Source organism: Salvelinus namaycush, chromosome 3 (genome assembly GCF_016432855.1).
Source record: "Salvelinus namaycush isolate Seneca chromosome 3, SaNama_1.0, whole genome shotgun sequence".
NCBI lineage: Eukaryota > Metazoa > Chordata > Actinopteri > Salmoniformes > Salmonidae > Salvelinus > Salvelinus namaycush.
In genome coordinates, this window is record NC_052309.1 from 53,194,592 (window position 1) to 53,216,752 (window position 22,161).

The 22,161-nt window shown below is 41.9% G+C and overlaps 1 protein-coding gene across 1 annotated transcript; it reads right to left on the bottom strand.

Moving 5' to 3' along the window:
* Nucleotides 1-4,265: 4,265 nt before the first annotated feature.
* On the bottom strand, nt 4,266-21,106 carry pfdn1 (prefoldin subunit 1). Its single transcript, XM_038989067.1, has 4 exons — nt 21,036-21,106; nt 20,198-20,364; nt 18,628-18,712; nt 4,266-4,681 (listed from the first exon to the last, which is right to left on the bottom strand). The coding sequence occupies exons 1-4, from the start codon at nt 21,102-21,104 to the stop codon at nt 4,598-4,600; spliced, it is 405 nt and encodes a 134-aa protein (XP_038844995.1). The 5' UTR covers nt 21,105-21,106; the 3' UTR covers nt 4,266-4,597.
* Nucleotides 21,107-22,161: the final 1,055 nt, after the last annotated feature.

Below are 22,161 nucleotides of genomic sequence, written 5' to 3' on the forward strand. Positions count from 1 at the left end.
AAATAACCAGCTATCTAAATCTTGTAGTTATCATGGCCAGATTACATGCCCTGGGCCCTTTACCTGTTTTTTTTTTTACAGTCTATGGCCTCGACACCCAGGGAGACCCCGTTGATTTTGAGTCCTTCAGGTATCATGAACACACAAAAGACAGGGCAAAATGTGTTGAATTGCAGAACATTTTCTTTAAAATAGCAAAATGTTCTCTCCACCAACAAAAGTTTGGGGTTACGGCGATAAATTGCAATATCCATTAGGACCTTTGCAAGTGTTGGAGCAAGTCCCTGGCTATCTGTAAATAATAATATTTTTTTTTTTTAAATGATGCCGTCTGGTTTGCTTAATATAAAACATTTGAAATGCTTTATACTTTTACTTTTGATACGTAAGTATATTTTTGAAATTACATTTATACTTTTATACTTTGGTATATTTAAACCAAATGCTTTTTAACTTTTACTCAAGGGGTATTTTAGTGGGTGACTTTCACTTTTACTTCAGAAATGTTCTTTTAATGTATCTTTACTTTTACTGAAGTATGACAATTGGGTACTTCTCCCACCACTGAACATGAGATCTTATAAGGAAGACAGTGATGTATCAATTCCAGTATGTGAGTGAAGAGGGGGGGTTAAAAAAAAAGACTTTCTGAAAAATAACCACCTGACAATGAATGGACTTTTATTTATTAATACACAAACTTTCATGACTCATACCAACCACAAGAGGTTGACACACCAAGCCACGACTCCATATTCAATTAAGGGTCATGACCTCCATATTGGCAAGCTCTGCTGCAGACTTCCCCCATTGACTTCCTCCAGACAGTCCTTCCTGTTTCAAGCGACTCCAGTGTGTCCATACACTTGTATGAGCAACATGTGCATCTTTTTGTGAAAGTGTGTGTGATGTACAAGGCCGGGTGTGTCTTCTTGAGTAATATCCTGATGAGCTTTCTCTCAGGGTTGTACAGCCGTAGCAAAAAGTTTTGAGAATGACACAAATATTAATTTCCACAAAGTTTGCTGCTTCAGTGTCTTTAGATATTTGTCAGATGTTACTATGGAATACTGAAGTATAATTACAAGCTTTTCATAAGTGTCAAAGGCTTTTATTGACAATTACATGAAGTTGATGCAGAGTCAATTTTATTTTTTATTTTATTTCACCTTTATTTAACCAGGTAGGCAAGTTGAGAACAAGTTGTTCTGTGACCTGGCCAAGATAAAGCAAAGCAGTTCGACACATATAACAACACAGAGTTACACATGGAGTAAAACAAACATACAGTCAATAATACAGTAGAAAAATAAGTCTATATACAATGTGAGTAAATGAGGTGAGATAAGGGAGGTATAGGCAATAAATAGGCCATGGTGGCGAAGTAAATACAATATAGCAATTAAAACACTGGAATGGTAGATTTGACAGTAGATGAGTGTGCAAAGTAGAAATACTGTGGTGCAAAGGAGCAAAATAAATAAATAAATACAGTAGGGGAAGAGGTAGTTGTTTGGGCTATTTATAGATGGGCTATGTACAGGTGCAGTGATCTGTGAGAAGCTCTGACAGCTGGTGCTTAAAGCTTGTGAGGGAGATAAGTGTTTCCAGTTTCAGAGATTGTTGTAGTTCGTTCCAGTCATTGGCAGCAGAGAACTGGGAGGAGAGGTGGCCAAAGGAGGAATTGGCTTTGGGGGTGACAAGTGAGATATACCTGCAAGAACGCGTGCTACGGGTGGGTGCAGCTATGGTGACCAGCGAGCAGAGATAAGGCGGGAATTTACCTAGCAGGGTCTTGTAGATGACCTGGGTCCAGTGGGTTTGGCGACGAGTATGAAGCGAGGGCCAGCCAACGAAAGCGTACAGGTCGCAGTGGTGGGTAGTATATGGGGCTTTGGTGACAGAACGGATGGCACTGATAGACTGCATCCAATTTGTTGAGTAGGGTGTTGGAGGCTATTTTGTAAATGACATCGCCAAAGTCGAGGATCGGTAGGATGGTCAGTTTTACGAGGGTATGTTTGGCAGCATGAGTGAAGGATGCTTTGTTGCGAAATAGGAAGCCGATTCTAGATTTAACTTGGATTGGAGATGTTTTATGTGAGTCTGGAAGGAGAGTTTACAATCTAACCAGACACCTAGGTATTTGTAGTTGTCCACATATTCTAAGTCAGAGCCGTCCAGAGTAGTGATGCTGGACGGGCGGGCAGGTGCAGGCAGCGATCGGTTGAAGAGCATGCATTTAGTTTTACTTGTATTTAAGAGCAGTTGGAGGCCACGGAAGGAGAGTTGTATGGCATTGAAGCTCATCTGGAGGGTTGTTAACACAGTGTCCAAAGAAGGGCCAGAAGTATACAGAATGGTGTCGTCTGCGTAGAGGTGGATCAGAGACTCACCAGCAGCAAGAGCGACATCATTGATATATACAGAGAAGAGAGTCGGACCAAGAATTGAACCCTGTGGCACCCCCATAGATTGCCATATTTGCAGTGTTGACCCTTCTTTTTCAAGACCTCCGCAATCCGCCCTGGCATGCTGTCAATTAACTTCTGGGCCACATCCTGACTGATGGCAGCCCATTCTTGCATAATCAATGCTTGGAGTTTGTCAGAATTTGTGGGGTTTTGTTTGTCCACCCGCCTCAATGGGATTATGGTATGGGGAGTTTCCTGGCCATGGACCCAAAATATCGATGTTTTGTTCCCCAAGCCACTTAGTTATCACTTTTGCCTTAAGGCAAGGTGCTCCATCATGCTGAAAAAGGCATTGTTCATCACAAAACTGTTCCTGGATGGTTGGGAGAATTTGCTCTCGGAAGATGTGTTGGTACCATTCTTTATTCATGGCTGTGTTTAGGCAAAATTCTGAGTGAGCCCACTCCCTTGGCTGAGAAGCAACCCCACACATGAATGGTCTCAGGATGCTTTACTGTTGGCATGACACAGGACTGATGATAGCGCTCACCTTGTCTTCTCCGGACAAGCTTTTTCCTGATGCCCCAAATAATCGGAAAGGGGATTCATCAAAGAAAATGACTTTACCCCAGTCCTCAGCAGTCCAATCCCTGTACCTTTTGCAGAATATCAGTCTGTCCCTGATGTTTTTCCTGGAGAGAAGTGGCTTCTTTGCTGCCCTTCTTGACACCAGGCCATCCTCCAAAAGTCTTCGCCTCACTGTGCGTGCAGATGCACTCACACCTGCCTGCTGCCATTCCTGAGCAAGCTCTGTACTGGTGGTGCCCCGATCCCGCAGCTGAATCAACTTTAGGAGACAGTCCTGGCGCTTGCTGACTTTCTTGGGCGCCCTGAAGCCTTCTTCACAACAATTGAACCGCTCTCCTTGAAGTTATTGATGATCCGATAAAAGGTTGATTTAGGTGCAATCTTACTGGCAGCAATATCCTTGCCTGTGAAGCCCTTTTTGTGGAAAGCTATGATGATGGCACGTGTTTCCTTGCAGGTAACTATGGTTGAGAGGAAGAACAATGATTCCAAGCACCACCCTCCTTTTGAAGCTTCCAGTCTGTTATTCAAACTCAATCAGCATGACAGAGTGATCTCCAGCCTTGTCCTCGTCAACACGCACACCTGTGTTAACGAGAGAATCACTGACATGTCAGCTGATCCTTTTGTGGCAGGGCTGAAATGCAGTGGAAATATCTTTTGGGGATTCAGTTAATTTGCATGGCAAAGAGGGACTTTGCAATTAATTGCAATTCATCTGATCCCTCTTCATAACATTCTGGAGTATATGCAAATTGCCATCATACAAACTGAGGCAGCAGACTGTGAAAATTTATATTTGTGTCATTCTCAACTTTTGGCCACGACTGTACATTCCAATCAAGATCACGGGATATTTTACCTTTTTAGAATAAATAAGACACAGCAAGACGATGGATACAGCAAAATGCAGTATGATTAAGCCCTCAACTGTATTTTATGGGTGGAGACTTCTTACTCTGTTATAGAACATCGCCAACAGAGACGGACACACAATCAGTGATACAGAGTGGGGTGGTGATGTCAAAGAGAGAGGGAAGGGAGGGCAAGAGGACAATTCAAGGAGAGAGAGAGCAGACAGGATATCAGGAAGCCCAAAACCTCCTGACAGGAAACCAGTGACGTATTGGAAGGAACAAACAATCGTGCACATGCAAAGACACGCACACAGGAATCAAATAGGTCTACCCTTGACTGATTAAACAGTCACACCAGCAGCCAATAAGTGCAATAAGCCTCTAAAATAAACACAAGGCACAATTCTCTCGTTTCAATACCCATTTTTATTATCATATCAACAAACTGCAGCAGTAACAAACAAAAAAAGCTGAGAAGTTAAAATGACATTGCAAGACACAGTCCAAGATGATAATTTAATGTGAAGATACAGTCCCTTCAGATTGTATAACTTAAGTAACAGGGCAGATGTTACAGTACTAGCACAGAAGCCAGAAAACCTCAGACTCCATGTGGACAACAGCACCTGCTTGGTCAGTTATTAAGGGTTACTGTAGCCGGATATAACATACACAAATTACAAATCAGAGGGGAGTCACAAATTAGCGAAAGTGTGCGTTTGTACTGGTGTTTCTATCTCACTGGGCCCTCCTGGACATGAGCATTTCTCTGATGTTGTCCTCAGCATCTTTCACAGTGCGCTCCAGGTACGTCTTCTTTTGCTGTAGAGAGGACAAAAGGACAGATTCAGTCAACCACTCATTTAGCCATCATGACCTCAGAGGGATATTTTCCTTTTTCATTTCTGGAGATGGCAGATGTCTTCACAATACTGGGGAACACATGAAATCGATATATGTCTACACAAAGATACCTACATACAGAGACACATATTCTAAATAGGATTTCCTGAAATTCAAGTGAAATCGATCGGCATACCATTTAAACCTTTCTGTACAAAGAGCTATCCAAATATCCACTTCTGGAGCCAGTTTCAATGAAAAGTTACTCTACGTGAAGTTCTAAATGCTGTAAGCAAAAGCCCACATGTGCCACGGACACCTGGCGAGCGAGTCGGAGAATGTGGCCATAAAGGGACTTACAGGACCTTTCAGATAGTTTAGGATCAGTTTAGGATCAATTCAATACACATCACTGACACTGCAATGCTATAGACCAGGCACATCATTTCCATTAATATGAATTTATAGGCCTACAGTTAGTCGAGTAATAATTAAGAGTGTTATTACTACCCAGTCAGTCTTGCTCCACAGAATATATGGGCCTATAACAGAGAATAGGGGGATGTACACTACATGACCAAAAGTATATCGTCAAACATCTCATTCCAAAATCATGGGTATTGATGTGGAGTTGGTCCACCCTTTGCTGCTATAACAGCCTCCACACTTCTGGGAAGGCTTTCCACTAGATGTTGGAACATTGCTGCGGGGACTTCCTTCCATTCAGCCACAAGGGCATTAGTGAGATCGGGCACTGATGTTGGGTGATTGGGCTCGTAGTCGGGAGTTCAAATTCATTCCAATGGTGAACGATGAGGTTGAAGTGAGGGCTCAAGTTCTTCCACACCGATCTTGATAAACCATTTCTGTATGGACCTCACTTTGTGCACGGGGGCATTGTCATGCTGAAATAGGAAAGGGCCTTCCCCAAACTGTTGCTACAAAGTTGAAAGCACAGAATCATCTAGAATGTAATTGTACAGTGGCGAGAAAAAGTACGTTAACCCGTTAAATACCTGTATTTCTGCATAAATTGGTTAGAAAATCTTTGATCTGATCTTCAGCTAGGTCACAACAAGACAAACAGTCTGCTTAAACGAATAAAACAAACAATTATACGTTTTCATGTCTTTATTGAACACACCATGTAAACATTCACAGCACAGGTTGTAAAAAGTATGTGAACCCTTGGATTTAATAACTGGTTGACCCTCGTTTGGCAGCAAGAACCTCAACCAAATGTTTCTGTAGTTGCGGATCAGACCTGCACAACGTCAGGAGGAATTTTGGACCATTCCTCTTTACAAAACTGTTTCAGTTCAGCAAAAGTCTTGGGATGTCTGGTGTGAACTGCTCTCTGAGGTCATGCCACAGCATCTCAATCGGGTTGAGGTCAGCACTCTGACTGGGCCACTCCAGAAGGCGTATTTTCTTCTGTTGGAGCCATTCTGTTGATTTACTTCTGTGTTTTGGATCATTGTCCTGTTGCATCACCCATCTTCTGTTCAGCTTCAATTGGTGCACAGATAGCCTAACATTCTCCTGCAAATGTTTTGATAAACTTGGGAATTCATTTTTCCGTCGATGATAGCAAGCTGTCCAGGCCCTGAGGCAGCCCCAAACCATGATGCTCCCTCCACCATACTTTGGTGGATGAGGTTGGGATGAGGTTTTGATGTTGGTGTGCTATGCCTTTTTTTCTCAACTTTAGTTAAATCTGTCCACAGAATATTTGCCAGTAGTGCTATGGAATATCCACGTGCAGTTTTGCAAACTTCAGACATGCAGCAATGTTTTTTTTGGACAGCAGTGGCTTCTTCCGTGGTGTCCTCCCATGAACACCATTCTTGTTTAGTGTTTTACGTATCGTAGACTCGTCAACAGAGATGTTAGCATGTTTCAGAGATTTCTGTAAGGCTTTAGCTGACACTCTAGGATTCTTCTTAACTTCATTGAGCATTCTGCACTGTGCTCGTGCAGTCATCTTTGCAGGACGGCCACTCCTAGGGAGAGTAGCAACAGTTATGACATTTCTCCATTTATAGACAATTTTTCTTACCGTGGACTGATGAACATCAAGGCGTTTAGAAATACTTTTGTAACCCTTTCCAGCTTTATGCAAGTCAACAATTCTTAATCTTAGGTCTTCTGAGATCTATTTTGTTCAAGGCATGGCTCACATCAGGCAATGCTTCTTGTGATTAGCAAATTTAAATTTTGTGAGTGTTTTTTTAATAGGGCAAGGCAGCTCTAACCAACATCTCTAATCTTGTCTCATTGATTGGACTCCAGGTTAGCTGACTCCTGACTCCAACTTTTGGATTAGCCATTAGCCTTTTCCAACCTATACTGTGAGTGTTAAAATGATGTATTCAATATAGACAAGAAAAATACAATAATTTGTGTGTTATTAGTTTAAACACACTGTTTGTCTATTGTTGTGAGTTAGATGAAATCAGATCAAATTTGATGACCAATTTATGCAGACATCCAGGTAATTCCCTTCACCCGAACTAAGGTGCCCGAACCATGAAAAACAGCCCTAGACCATTATCCCTCCTCCACCAAACTTTACATTTGGCACTATGCATTGGGGCAGGTAGTGTTCTCCTGGCATCCGCCAAACCCAGATTTGTCTGTCGGACTGCCAGATGGTGAAGCGTGATTCATCACTCCAGAGGACATTTCCACTGCTCCAGAGTCCAATGGCAGCGAGCTTTACACCACTCCAGCCGACGCTTGGCATTGTGCATGGTAATCTTAGGCTTGTGTATCAAACATCTCTGGAGAGACCTGAAAATAACTGTGCAGCGATGCTCCCCATCCAACCTGGCAGAGCTTGAGAGGATCTGCAGAGAAGAATGGGGGACACTCCAACATTTTTGCTTTGTCATTATGGGGTATTTTGTAGATCGATGATGGAAAAAAATCTATTTAATCAATTTTAGAATAACGCTGTAACAAAATATGGGAAAAGTTGAGGGGTCTGAATACTTTCCAAATGCACTGTAGTGTGTATAATTTTCCTTGTTAAAACACGTGCCCTCTCACCAGTGTGGAATGCAGGAAATGTTGAGCCTTTTGTTTATTCACAGATTTATGTTACGGTCAAAAACGAACGTAGCCGAGTGACGAAGCCCAAGGGGCCATCCCATTAAACAAGAATCGTTAAGAACGCCCTATTGACCTCAAAACAGGCAGTGTCATGGAGTCAATATACCCTCATCTAATGTTGAGCTTATGGAATCAATGCTGGTCCTCTTGCATTTATGTGAGTGGCTGTCAGGTCAGTGAGTCTTGTTGTACAGTGCATGGATCCTCTCATGTATGCGATGACCAGCTCTGAGGACTTCAGCCAGGGCAACAATGACAAGGTAGAAAGACTGCACACAGACGGAACAACAAATAGACCCGTTGTCATGTTGGGTCCCTGCATCAGATGCAGAGGAAGCCTATTCTGAACTAATGCACGCTTGATGTTACCGAAGTTTCTAACAAATGTCAACAGAACAATTCTGCCAATGATTACTTGACATTTACTAATGACTCATATCCCTATTTACTGTGCCTTAAGAACGTATTCATACGCCTTGACCTATTCAACATTTTGTTGTGTTTCAGCCTGAATTCAAAATGGATTAAATAGACTTGTTCTCTCACCCAAAACCACATAATGAAAAAGTGAAAACATATTTTTAGAAATTGTTGCAAAATGAAATACAGAAACATGTCATATATTTTTCTTTCATGAGACCACGCCCAAATCCCCACCATTCCCCTAAAGAAAAGACGGAGATACAGGGGGCGGAGGTCGCGGTGCTTTGTGAGAATTTGTTGGCGAGTGGGTAAACTGCATCTACCATCCGTCCTATTGGCCAACATGCAATTGCTGGAAACTGAACTGGATGTTCTATGATCAAGACTATCCTACCAACGGGACATTAAAAACTAATATTTTATGTTTCACCGAGTCGTGGCTGAACGAGGACATGGATAATATAGAGCAGGCTGGGTTTTCTGTGCATTAGCAGGACAGAGCAGCTACGTCTGGTAAGACGAGGGGCAGGGGTGCGTGTCTATTTGTCAATAACAACTGGTGTGCGATGTTAAATATTTAAGAAGTCTCGAGGTATTGCTCGCCTGAGGCCGAGTACCTCATGATAAACTGTAGACCACACTATCTATCAAGAGAGTTCTCATCTATATTATTCGTAGTCGTCTATTTACCACCACAAACCAATACTGGCACTAGGACCGCTCTCAACGAGCTGTATAAGGCCAAAAGCAAACAAGAAAATGCTCATCCAAAAGAGGCACTCCTGGTGGCCAGGGACTTTAATGCAGGCAAACTTAAATCCGTTTAACCTCATTTCTATCAGCATGTTAAATGTGCAACCAGAGGGGGAAAAAATAAACTTTAGACCACCTTTACTCCACACACAGAGACGCGTACAAAGCTCTCCCTTGCCCTCCATTTGGCAAATCTGACCATAACAAAACTAAAGAAGGAAGTACCAGTGACTTGCTCATAACGGAAGTGGTCAGATGAAGGGGGATGCTACGCTACAGGACTGGAATATGTTTCCGGGATTCATCCAATGGCATTGAGGAGCATAACACCTCAGTCACCGGCTTCATCAATGAGTGCATCGACGACGTCGTCCCCACAGTGACCGTACGGACATATCCCAACCAGAAGCCATGGATTACAGGCAACATCCGAACCGAGCTAAACGCTAAAGCTGCCGCTTCAAGGAGCTGGACACTAATCCGGACGCTTACAAGAAATCCCGCTATGCCCTCAGACGAACCATAAAAATAGGCAAAGCGTCAATACAGGACTAAGATTGAATCCTACTACACTGGTACTGACGCTCGTCGGATGTGGCAGGGATTGCAAACTACTACAGACTACAAAGGGAAACACAGCCGAGAGCTGCCCAGTGACGTGAGCCTACCAGACGAGCTAAATGCCTTTTATGCTCGCTCGAGGCAAGCAACACTGAAGCATGCATGAGAGGACCAGCTGTTCCGGACAACTGTGTGATTACGCTCTCCATAGCCGATGTGAGCAAGACCTTTAAACAGGTCAACATTCACAAAGCTGCGGGGCCAGACTTATTACCAGGACGTGTACTCAAAGCATGCACGGACCAACTGGCAAGTGTCTTCACTGACATTTCCAACCTGTCCCTGGCCAAGTCTGTAATACCTACATGTTTCAAGCAGACCACCATAGTCCCTGTGCCCAAGAAAGTGAAGGTAACCTGCCTAAATGACTACCGCCCCGTAGCACTCACGTCGGTAGCCATCAAGTGCTTTGAAAGGCTGGTCATGGCTCAAATCAACACCATCATCCCGGAAACCCTAGACCCATTTCAATTTGCATACCGCCCCAACACATCCACAGATGACATAATGTCAATTGTACTCCACTCTGCCCTTTCACACCCGGACAAAAGGAACACCTATGTGAGAATGCTGTTCATTGACTACAGCTCAGCGTTCAACACCATAGTGCCCTCAAAGCTCATCACTAAACTTAGGACCCTGGGACTAAACACCCTCTGGAACTGGATCCTGGACTTCCTGACAGAGGTGGTAAGGGTAGGCAGCAACACATCTGACTCGCTGATCCTCAACACGGGGGCCCCTCAGGGGTGCGTGCTTAGTCCCCTCCTATACACCCTGTTCACCCACGACTGCCTTGCCAAGCACGACTCCAACACCATCATTAAGTTTGCTGACGACACAACGGTGGTAGGTCAGATCACCAACAATGATGATACAGCCTATAGGGAAATGGTCAGAGACCTTGCAGTGTGGTGCCAGGATAACAACCTCTCCATCAATATGAGCAAGACAAAACGAGCTGATCGTGGACTACAGGAAAAGGAGGGCCAAACAGGCCCCCATTAACATCAACAGGGCTGAAGTGGAGCGGGTCGAGAGTTAAGTTCCTTGGTGTCCACATCACCAATATAATCATGAAGAGGGCACGACAACACCTTTTCCCCCTCAGGAGACTGAAAAGATTTGGCATGGGTTCCCAGATCCTCAAAGTTATACAGCTGCACCATCGAGAGCATCCTGACCGATTGCATCACCGCCTGGTATGGCAACTGCATGGCATCCGACCACAAGGCCCAACAGAAGGTAGTGTGTACGGCCCAGTACATCACTGGGGCCAAGCTTCCTGCAATCAAGGACCTATATACTAGGCGATGTCTGAGGAAGGCCAAAAAAAGACTCCAGTCACTCAGGTCATAGACTGTTCTCTCTGCTACCGCACGGCAAGCGGTACCGGAGCGCCAAGTCCAGCTCCAAAAGGCTCCTTCAATTTCAAGCCATAAGACTGATGAACAATGAAATGGCCACTTGGACTATTTACATTGACCCCTCCCCATTTTTTTTTACGCTGCTGCTACTCACTGTTTATTATCTATGCATAGTCACTTCACCTCTACCTACATGTACAAATTTCCTCGAGTAACCTGTACCCTTGCACATTGACTCGGTACCGGTATCCACTGTACATACCCTCGTTATTGTTGTTTTGTGTTACTTTTTACTTTAGTTTATTGAGTAAACTCCATTTCTTGATCTGCATTGTTGGTTAAGGGCTTGTAAGTAAGAATTTCTCTGTAAGGTCTACACCTGTTGTATTCGGCGCATGTGACAAATACATTTTTATTTGATATCATTTACATAAGTATTCACACCCCTTTTCTATGAAACTCCAAATTGAGCTCAGGCGCATCCAATTTCCTTTGATCATCCTTGAAAATGTCACTACAACTTGGAGTCCACCTGTGGCCAATTAAATTGTTTGAAAATTATTTAGAAAGAAACACACCTGTCTATATAAGGTCCCACAGTTGACAGTGCATGTCAGAGCAGAAACTATGCCAAGGAACTGTCTGTAGATCTCCGAGATATAATTGTGATGAGGCATAAAGCTGAGGAAGAATATAAATATGCTTTTCATCGGCAGGGACTGGGAGACTAATAAGGATAGAGGGAACAATGAATGGAGCCAAACGCAGGCAAATCCTTGATGAGAACCTGCTTTCAGAGTGTAAATGACATGCTGGGGTGAAGTTCTACATTCCCAAGTACCCCTTACTTTATTATTATGCATTGTACTGACTCTTGCACAGGCTCGATGTACACTCACTGGACTCTAACCACACACTCATACATACTGACACGCCAACACACACACGCATATTGTTGCCACACAGGTTCCTTCACACACGCTGCTGCTACTGTTTAATTATCTATGCATAGTCACTATACCCCCTACCTACATGTACATATTACGTCAATTACATCAACTAACCTATATCCCTGCACATTGACTCGGTACCGGTACCCCTTGTATGCAGCCTCGTTATTGTTATTTTATTGGCAGTACTATTTTTCCTTAGGTTTATTGAAAATCTGTGGAAAGTAGAGGTCGACCGATTATGATTTTTCAACGCCGATACTGATTATTGGAGGACCAAAAAAGCCGATACCGATTAAATCGGCCGATTTTATTTGTAATAATGACAATTACAACAATACTGAATGAACACTAATTTTAACTTAATATAATACATCAATAAAATCAATTTAATGAAACATGTTCAATTTGGTTTAAATAATGCAAAAACAAAGTGTTGGAGAAGAAAGTAAAAGTGCAATATGTCCCATGTAAGAAAGCTAACGTTTAAGTTCCTTGCTCAGAACATATGAAAGCTGGTGGTTCCTTTTAACATGAGTCTTCAATATTCCCAGGTAAGAAGTTTTAGGTTGTAGTTATTATAGGACTATTTCTCTCTATACGATTTGTATTTCATATACCTTTGACTATTGGATGTTCTTATAGGCACTTTAGTATTGCCAGTGTAACAGTATAGTTTCCATCCCTCTCCTCGCCGCTACCTGGGCTCGAACCAGGAACACCGACAACAGCCACCCTCGAAGCAGCGTTACCCATACAGAGCAAGGGGAACAACTACTCCAAGTCTCAGAGCGAGTGATGTTTGAAACGCTATTAGCGCGCACCCTGCTAACTAGCTAGCCATTTCACATCGGTTACACCAGCCTAATCTCAGGAGTTGATAGGCTTGAATTCATGAACAGCAAAGCTGCTGGCAAAACGCACAAAAGTACTGTTTGAATGAATGCTTACGAGCCTGCTGGTGCCCACCATCGCTCAGTCAGACTGCTCGATCAAATCATATACTTAATTATAACATAATAACACACAGAAATACGAGCCTTAGGTCATTAATATGGTCGAATCCGGAAACTATCATCTCGAAAACAAAACATTTATTCTTTCAGTGAAATACGGAACCGTTCTGTATTTTTCTAACGGGTGGCATCCATCAGTCTAAATATTCCTGTTACATTGCACAACCTTCAATGTTGTCATAATTACGTACAATTCTGGCAAATTTGTTCGCAATGAGCCAGGCGGCCCAAACTGTTGCATATACCCTGACTCTGCGTGCAATGAATATCACCTGGTTAATATTGCCTGCTAACCTGGATTTCTTTTAGCTAAATATGCAGGTTTAAAAAGATATACTTCTGTGTATTGATTTTAAGAAAGGCATTGATGTTTATGGTTAGGTACACGTTGGAGCAACGACAGTCCTTTTTCGCGAATGCGCACTGCATCTATTACATGCAACGCAGGACACGCTAGATAAACTAGTAATATCATCAACCATGTGTAGTTATAACTAGTGATTATGATTGATTGTTTTTTATAAGATAAGCTTAATGCTAGCTAGCAACTTACCTTGGCTTCTTACTGCATTCGCGTAACAGGCGGGCTCCTCGTGAGGCAGGTGGTTAGAGCGTTGGACTAGTTAACCGTAAGGTTGCAAGATTGAATCCCTGAGCTGACAAGGTAAAAATCTGTCGTTCTGCCCCTGAACAAGGCAGTTAACCCACCGTTCCTAGGCCGTCATTGAAAATAAGAATGTGTTAACTGACTTGCCTAGTTAAATAATGGTGTAATTTGATTTCCGATTGTTATGAAAACTTGAAATCGTCCCTAATTAAATCGGCCATTCCGATTAATCGGTCGACCTCTAGTGGAAAGACGTGATTGCTTAACAGAGCTTGAGAAAATCTGCAAGGAAGAATGGGAGAAAATCCCCAAATCCAGACGTGCAAATCTGATAGACATACCCAAGTTGACTCAAAGCTGTACTCGCCCCCAAAAGGTGTGACACGGTCGCCAGGTGTACAATGTTTCCTCCGACACATTGGTGCGGCTGGCTTCCGGGTTAAGCGGGCATTGTGTCAAGAAGCAGTGCAGCTTGGTTGGGTTGTGTTTCGGAGGACGCACAGCTCTCGACCTTCGCCTCTCCCGAGTCCGTACGGGAGTTGCAGCGATGAGACAAGACTAACTACCAATTGGATACCACGAAATTGGGGAGAAAAAATTGTAAAATAAATCAATTAAGACCCAATGGTTTTTTTTATAAAAATTTGAATTCCGGCTATTAACAACAAAATGTGGAATAGGTCAAAGTGTATGAATAATTGCCGAAGGCGCTGTAAATACCTAAGGGCGTTCTATTTGATTTCAATCACTTTTTGATGGCACCCCTTTTGATTTGAACAAAAATGTCATACATATTTGCTCATTGTAAAAGTAGTTTTATATCATTTAAAAGCTTACAAACAAGGGTGTAAATATGGTCTTCTTTTTTACCTTTAAAATATATATTTTTCACTTTCTTAGGGTGTAGATTAGACCCTATTTTACATCATCCGAGGTGTTTGTGTTGTGCCTGCCACTGGTTGAGACACAGCACACTCTTGAATACAGACTGGGTGTCATTTCAAATCGTAGCAATAGAATTCATACAATGGACATATCCCTTCACACCACATCATTGAAACGTCAAAATAGTTCCACAAAGATTGCCACTGGTCCACCCACCATTGAATGTCTGTTCTACTATCGATGTTATTATGATTTCAATAGGTTTCCTATGGATGATTGACAGTATAATTTAAAACTGATATTCTCGTTCAAGTCAACATTCTCTGATGTGTGGACCTCCAACCATCTATGTGTTGCCAGTTAAATGTAATAAAATGGGAATGAAATAGAAATGATCAGCCAAAACATGGCACCCACGCTGTATTCAAGAGTATGTTGTGTCTCAACCGGTGGCGGGCACAACACAAACACCTCAGATTATGTAAAATAGGGTCTAAGCTACAACATATGCGTAAATGAAAAGAAGTTTTATAAATATAAAAAAATATATATATTTTAACAAATTGTTTACGAAACTATACAATAGTTTGCCAACTCTGTTTGTAAGCTTTTAAATTATATAAAACTCAACAGTTTGTCTTCTCCAGTGATGAAGAAATGGATGGTAGGGTATGCAAAACGAGTCAACTTTGAGCCCCTCCATCTCCTGAATGTTTTGGCATTCTGGTCTAAAAAGTTACTTTCTGACCACTTCTACCATGTGCAAATATGTATGGACATTTGTTAAAATCAAAATGGGTGCGGTCAAAAAGTGATTGAAATCAAATGGAATGACCCCAAAACAAACATTTCCATTTCATATGTGGATGCAAATCACATTGGTTCTTTAAACAACATGAAGTTGCTGCTGAAGTGTTAAATGGCTATGCAACCAACATCTCCCCATCCTCCCAAACCCCAGGGGTAATAATAATGAATCACCCCTTAATAACCCGTTGAAAAAGAGAAGAACTATAACAGAGGGCGCTGACAGTTGTTTAAAAAGACATGTCATCACCCACCACAGACGAAGTACAATGACAGTCTGTACAGTGGCCAAAGCAGTGCCTCATTAACGTCATCGTTAGCGCAGTCATCACACATACCTGGGTATCACGAGGGGAAGCAGGCCCACTGGGATACTGATGACATCATGTAACCTCATAAATGACCAGTGGAACCCCTCCGAGATGAGTTCATGCACGGACACGAGATAACTTCCAGGCTGCATCTAAATACAGTGTGAATGGGTCCATTGGTGGCAACCCTGGGCTCCCGAGTGGCGCAGCGGTCTAAGGCACTGCATCTCAGTGCTGGAGGCGTCACTACAGACACCCTCGTTCCAATCCAGGCTGTATCACAACCGGCCGTGATTGGGAGTCCGATAGGGCAGCGAACAATTGGCCCAGCGTTGGCCGGTGTAGGCCGTCATTGTAAATAAGAATTTGTTCTTAAGTGACTTGCCTAGTTAAATAAAAAGGTTTAAATAAAACATTTAAATTATTCATTTTTTTAAATACAAAAATGGGTCTCTGTACACAGGTGTGACAAGAATGAAATGACATCCCAAAGAGTAAAGTGACTCAGGGTCTGAGTTAAGGGTCATTCACTGACGGTGGGAAGCAGTTAGCGTTTACAAACAGAGAGCAGTCTTGTTTTTGGCAACAAACCCACCACGTATATTGAACAGAGGACTTTCCAAAAGTTCAAAAACATAAATGTGGTCTGCTATTTGCAGTCTTTCAGCTGACAAGCAATTTGTTTTTGTAGCACTAGCCACACAGTAACCATGGGAAACAGAACAGATTAATGAAACAGAAAACAGCTGGGAGGCGTTAGTTGGCAAAAAAGGAAAATAACATCTGTTTGACATGCCAGTTTTATTACGAGTGAGTGAGGCTATGACCACAATCCTGTACCATAAGAGGGAAACCCTGGGCATCGCTCCAGAGCCACGAGACATAGAGTTGACCAGGGGGATGTCATGGGCTTGTCTGGGATTACACCCCACCACTGGACAAGGCCACATTCAGACCCAGACAATCGAAGACCCCGGGCCAGAAACCATACATACAGAGCTTTCAGAAAGTATTCACATGTTTACAAATTAATTAAAAATGAAAAGCCGAAATGTCTCGAGCCAATAAGTATTTAACCCCTTTGTTATGGCAAGCCTAAATACAGTGCATTCAGAAAGTATTCAGACCGGTTGACTTTTTCCGATTTTGTTGCGTTACAACCTTATTCGAAAACAGATTAAATGATATACAATTTCCCATCAATCTACACATAGTATCCAATAATGACAAAGCAAAAAGAGGTTTTTAGAAATTTTTGCAAAGGTATAAAATTGTTGTGAAATACCTTATTTACATAAGTATTCAGACACTTCGCTATGACATGCAAAATTGAACTCAGGTGCATCCTGTTTCCATTGATCATCCTTGATGTTTCTAGGCACACACCTGTCTATATAAGGCCCCACAGTTGACAGTGCATGTCAGAGCAAAAACCAAGCCATAAAGTCGAAGGAATTGTCCATATAGCTCCGAGACAGGATTGTGTCGAAGCACAAATCTGGGGAAGCATACCAAAACATTTCTGTTTCGGCTCAATTGTTTCGAGCGGGACCACCCAGGTCACCACAAAAGTTAGACTTCCCTTTGTTTGCATAGAACACAACCGCAGTAGCTCCCTTTGATACACAAGGTCCAATGGAGCACCTGACAACATCCCTTCCCTGAAATATACAGTTACATTCAACTTTGCACTTATGTTACATTGAAGAGTGGAAAGGTGCCTATTGATTCAAACCAACTGCTGATTGATATAACAAAGGGATATCCCACTGAACACAATGCTCGTTTCCACAAGGACGGAACTAGGAACTGCTCTTCTGATTGAATGCAGACAAAAGACCAGTGAGAAACATTAGTTAAAATTTTAAATCCAGCGGGCGGCATTCTTTGTGACCAATATTTCCTATGATACAGGGTGGTGTATGGGAGTTTTGTCCTTGACTGGTCAGGCTGGAAAGTCATTCTGACATGATACATCTCAAGCCACAGGTTCAATCAAGGTCTTTGACACTAGTTGTTGGGGTAATAAACTCCATGTTATTTGCATTTCTACGGACTTCAGAAGTAGAGAAATAGGAGTGAAACCCCAACTCAACACCCAGGAAAAGCTATTTGTGTCTGCTAAAACTTGAGTCAGGAACAGTTCGCGGAGTTCCACTTAAAGATGCTACAGAGAAGGTGTGGGAGTGTTTATGTCTCTTTCTATATCTAAACACATAGGGGAGAAAATTCCATGCTTGCTGCGCTACAGAGGTGGTTTTCTCAGTCAATTCCGTCATGGCCTGATAACCCAGTGTCACTGTCAAGTTGCTTAAAATAGACACAGGGCCATTCACACAGCCACCGACTTCATAAGGGAACACATTTGTATATTTTAGAAGTGAATAATATATTATTTGCACCATTTGTATTTGGCAAGCATGAGATGCCTGTTTTTTCAGATATCTGTTTCAACCCGATATAAAAATGCCCTTAAGCCATCATTCATTTGGTCTCAAATATGAATAGCATACATGGTACAGAAAATGCTACAGGCTATATTGGAGACTGCAGAGAGAAAACAAATATCCGTTTCAGATTTTTGTTTAAGAGCGGCTGTGGAAGGAATGCAAGAACTGGTTTTAGGGCGCACACAGTGTATTGACTACAACATCTACAGTAGGGTTTGGGTCAATTCAGAAAGTGACTGGAAATTCAATTCATGAGTTGCATTTCAATTCACTTCCTTAACTGAGGGAATGTACAAGTGAATTGATCCCCAACACTGATCTACAGGAAGTCTTAAGCTAAGTGGGAGAGATGTCGAGGACTGAACCTTTGAAATGTTCAAAACTGTCTGGATCCATATGCACACATAGGAGGCAGGTAGCCTAGCGGTTAGAACGTTGGGCCAGTAACCGAAAGGTTCGTGGATCAAATCCCCGAGCCGACAAGATAAAAATCTGTCGTTCTGCCCCTGAACAAGGCAGTTAACCCACTGTTCCTAGGCCGTCATTGTAAATAAGATTTTGCTCTTAACTGACTTGCCTAGTTAAATAAATTGTAAAATCTCTGCCAATATTACTGCATACCTCAAGCTCCTTAATTTTCTCATCTGCTGTCTTCTGTTTGTAAGTCAGCTGTGTGTTGATATCTTCTTTAGACTGCAAGATGAACCTGAGAGAGCGAGAGACAGAGAGGAGAGCATGAAGTCAGTGTGTGCGGTGTCTCAAAACCCCAACCCTAGGCAATAGCAGAGACTAGGGTCTGGTTTGTTTCAATGACGGACTCTTAGCATAGAGCAGGGGTCTCCAACAGGTCAATCGCAAGCTACCAGTAGCTCGCAGCCCACATAGGAGTAGCTCGCCAAACAACTCAGAAAGTACATGCAATATTTCAGGTTTTCTACTGCAAACTGTCATAAACAAATCACAAGTATCAGACACCACAAGCTCCCAGCTACTATCTAATCAAAGCAACATTGACATTATCCCACACCTGGTTAAACACTATTGGCGTAAAAAGCCAAACATAACACAATATCTGCCAATTAATTTCCAGCAATATGGCCTGTCTGTGTGGTGCATGCGTTTCTCTATCACTCTGTGTGTAACAGAAATACTTTCCCCAAAACCTTTTCAAATAAATGTTAAGTGCAAAGTAGGCTTACCTGGCAGAAGTATATCATGAGTAAGTATATCATTTGTATCTACTATGTTATTTACTAACTGACATGAAATGAGCAGCAGCCGTACAGAACCATTGCTAGACCGGCACATTTCTCACTCGCTAGATGCACAATTAAAAGGCCCAGATGCGCAATTACACACACAATTAATTTTTTGTTTTCTTCAAGACCAAAAAAAATGATATAAAGAAAATGTATTTCAGAACATATATTTTTTTTATATATATAGTTTTATATATAAAACTATATATATAAAACTATATATATAAAAAAAAAAATCTGTTCTTCTGAAATACATTTTCTTTATATCATGTTTCTTTAGAACTGACTAAAATAAACAATGGATTTATGGTGATGGTGTATATTTGGCATGACGGTGGTCTTTTGCATGACAATAACTAGCTGACAATTTCATGCCCGCCACAGCCCTAGTTGGGGTCGCAAGAATTTTCAGATATGAAAATGGGGTCGTGGGCAAAAAAGTTTGGGAACCCCTGCATTAGAGTATATGACAAGATAAACAGTCATCTACAACAGTGGTTCGCAAACTGTGGGGCTTGCCCCCTAGAATTGCAAGAAAATATACGTTTTAAAACTGCAAAATGTGTAGAATGGAAGGAAATCAGATTTTAACCTGCAAAATTCTCTCCACCATCAAGAGTGATTTGAACAGTTTGTGTCATAACCAGTGCTTGTCCCCATTGAAATAGACGTGGTGAAAGCATGCAGGGGTGGCAGGAAGTTCCCCAATGCTGGAAGGTGGGGCCCCCATTATAACAATAAAAATATATAACATTTAATGTCATTACTCATAACTATTTATAACTACTTATGACAAATGTTACATATATATGTATCTGTTATAATTCATATAAAGGCTACATGAATACATACATAAGGATTACCTATGTTTCTTCATGGGAAGTGTTCTATTAGTGAAAACCAATAGTCAACAGCCAGAGAATACTACTCACATGCGTCCTACTCCTTCATACATGCGGGTGTTGTCTGGTAGGGTTTTGATTTCTGCATGTGTCAGGTTGGCATGTTTCTTCATGCGAGTGAGCTGGTCGATCTGAAGATCTGCCAGTTTCGCCTTTTGTTGTGTGTCAATCATTTTCGATTGCAGCTCTGCAAAGGCCTGCATGAACAAATAAGACAGCATTATTTCAAACATCAAAAATCAGACCTGAGTTTCTATACAAGACATATTTGAAATCGCTTGAACAATTGCTTTAGGCTGCCTGCAGTGCTCAGTGGGTGGGGTTTACACGTTTAGGACGTTTCTATTGCAACAGGCAAGCTCAAGACTAGCATAGTTTTAGTAAGTATTTGAAATGATAGCAAATAGTGAACCTAGGTCTGGTCAAAATGATCCCATTGTCCTATCACTGAGGAACCATCTCTGCTCATTGTAGCTAGCGTTAGTTAGCAGGCTAGCTATAATAGCCTTGTGCTTTGACTTGTTTTAGTTGAGTTTGACTAGCTAGGTCTAATATTGGCTGATGAAAATGTAAGTGATGACTAATCGTGTCAAATCTTTCATCTAGCTAGTATCTACACACTGTTGCTAGATAACTAACCCAACTGCCACGAGCTAGCTAGCTAACTGACAGTGCATGAATTCAGAAACTAACGTTGGCTAGCAAGCTAACGTTAGCGCACAAGCCATGCAGCATGACTCAATCACATCTTAACGCTTTGTTATAAATAACACATTTTTGAAAACTGTTGAAACGTCTCCCCGTTACACTTAACTTATTCGACCATTGTATTCAATAGAAAGAATGAAAAGAGGATTAAATGATTTACCTTCTTCAGCTCTAAATCTATGGGGGCCGCCATGTTGAACACGAGAACGTAGCAACGAACCACGCCCATAAAAGTAGCCGACAGTTTCTGCCTTGTTCAGCCGGCCCAGAGACGTACTTTTACCATGCATCATTTTATTTGACAGATGGATGGCTGAAAAACATTTGGTTTAATGATTATGGCTGGTATAATGTCATATTTTGCCAGCATCATCAAAGCTGTAATACATGTTCTCTGTATGTGAGAGTACTATGGCCTCTGCCTTGAGGTCTATAACTTTATGGCACATATGGTAGTGAATCAAATAAAATATTATTGGTCACATATTTATTTAGCGGATGTTATTGCGGGTGTAGCGAAATTATTATGTTCCTTGCTCCAACTATGCAGTAATATCTAGCAATACAAGCAAATCTAAAAAGTAAAATAATGGAATTAATTCAAATGTAAATATTAGGATGAGCCAGAATATAAATAGAGTGCAACACTTTTTCCACATTTTCTTACGTTTACAGCCTTATTCTAAAATAGATTTTTTTTTATTCTACACACAAAGCCCCATAATGACAAAGCAAAACATTACTTTTTTAAATTAGCAAATTTATAAAAATAAAAATGAATAAAACTAAAAGTATTCAGACCCTTTACTCGGTACTTTGTTGAAGCACCTTTGGCAGCGATTACAGCCTGGAGTCTTCTTGGGTATGACGCTACAAGCTTGGCACACCTGTATTTGGGGAGCTCTCCCATTCTTCTCTGCAGATCCTCTCAAGCTCAAGTCAGGTTGGATGGGGAGCGTCGCTGTACAGCTATTTTCAGGTCTCTCTAGAGATGTTCGATCGAATTCAAGTCCGGGCTCTGGCTGGGCCACTCAAGGACATTCAGAGACTTGTCCCGAAGACACTCCTGTTTTGTCTTGGCTGTGTGCTTAGGGTCGTTGTCCTGTTGGAAGGTGAACCTTTGCCCCAGTTTGAGGTCCTGAGCGCTCTGGAGCAGGTTTCATCAAGGATTCCTCTGTACTTTGCTCCATTCATCTTTCCCTCGATCCTGACTAGTCTCCCAGTCCCTGCCGCTGAAAAACATCCACACAGCATGATTCTGCCACCACTATGCTTCACCGTAGGGA

Excerpts from the sequence above, each read along its gene's own strand:
- pfdn1 (XM_038989067.1), bottom strand. The coding sequence starts at position 21,104 with ATGGGCGTGGTTCGTTGCTACGTTCTCGTGTTCAACATGGCGGCCCCC. Across the intron at positions 20,365-21,035 it reads TAGATTTAGAGCTGAAGAAG|GCCTTTGCAGAGCTGCAATC; the intron begins GTAAATCATTTA and ends TTGTTCATGCAG. Across the intron at positions 18,713-20,197 it reads TATGAAGGAGTAGGACGCAT|GTTCATCTTGCAGTCTAAAG; the intron begins GTGAGTAGTATT and ends TCGCTCTCTCAG.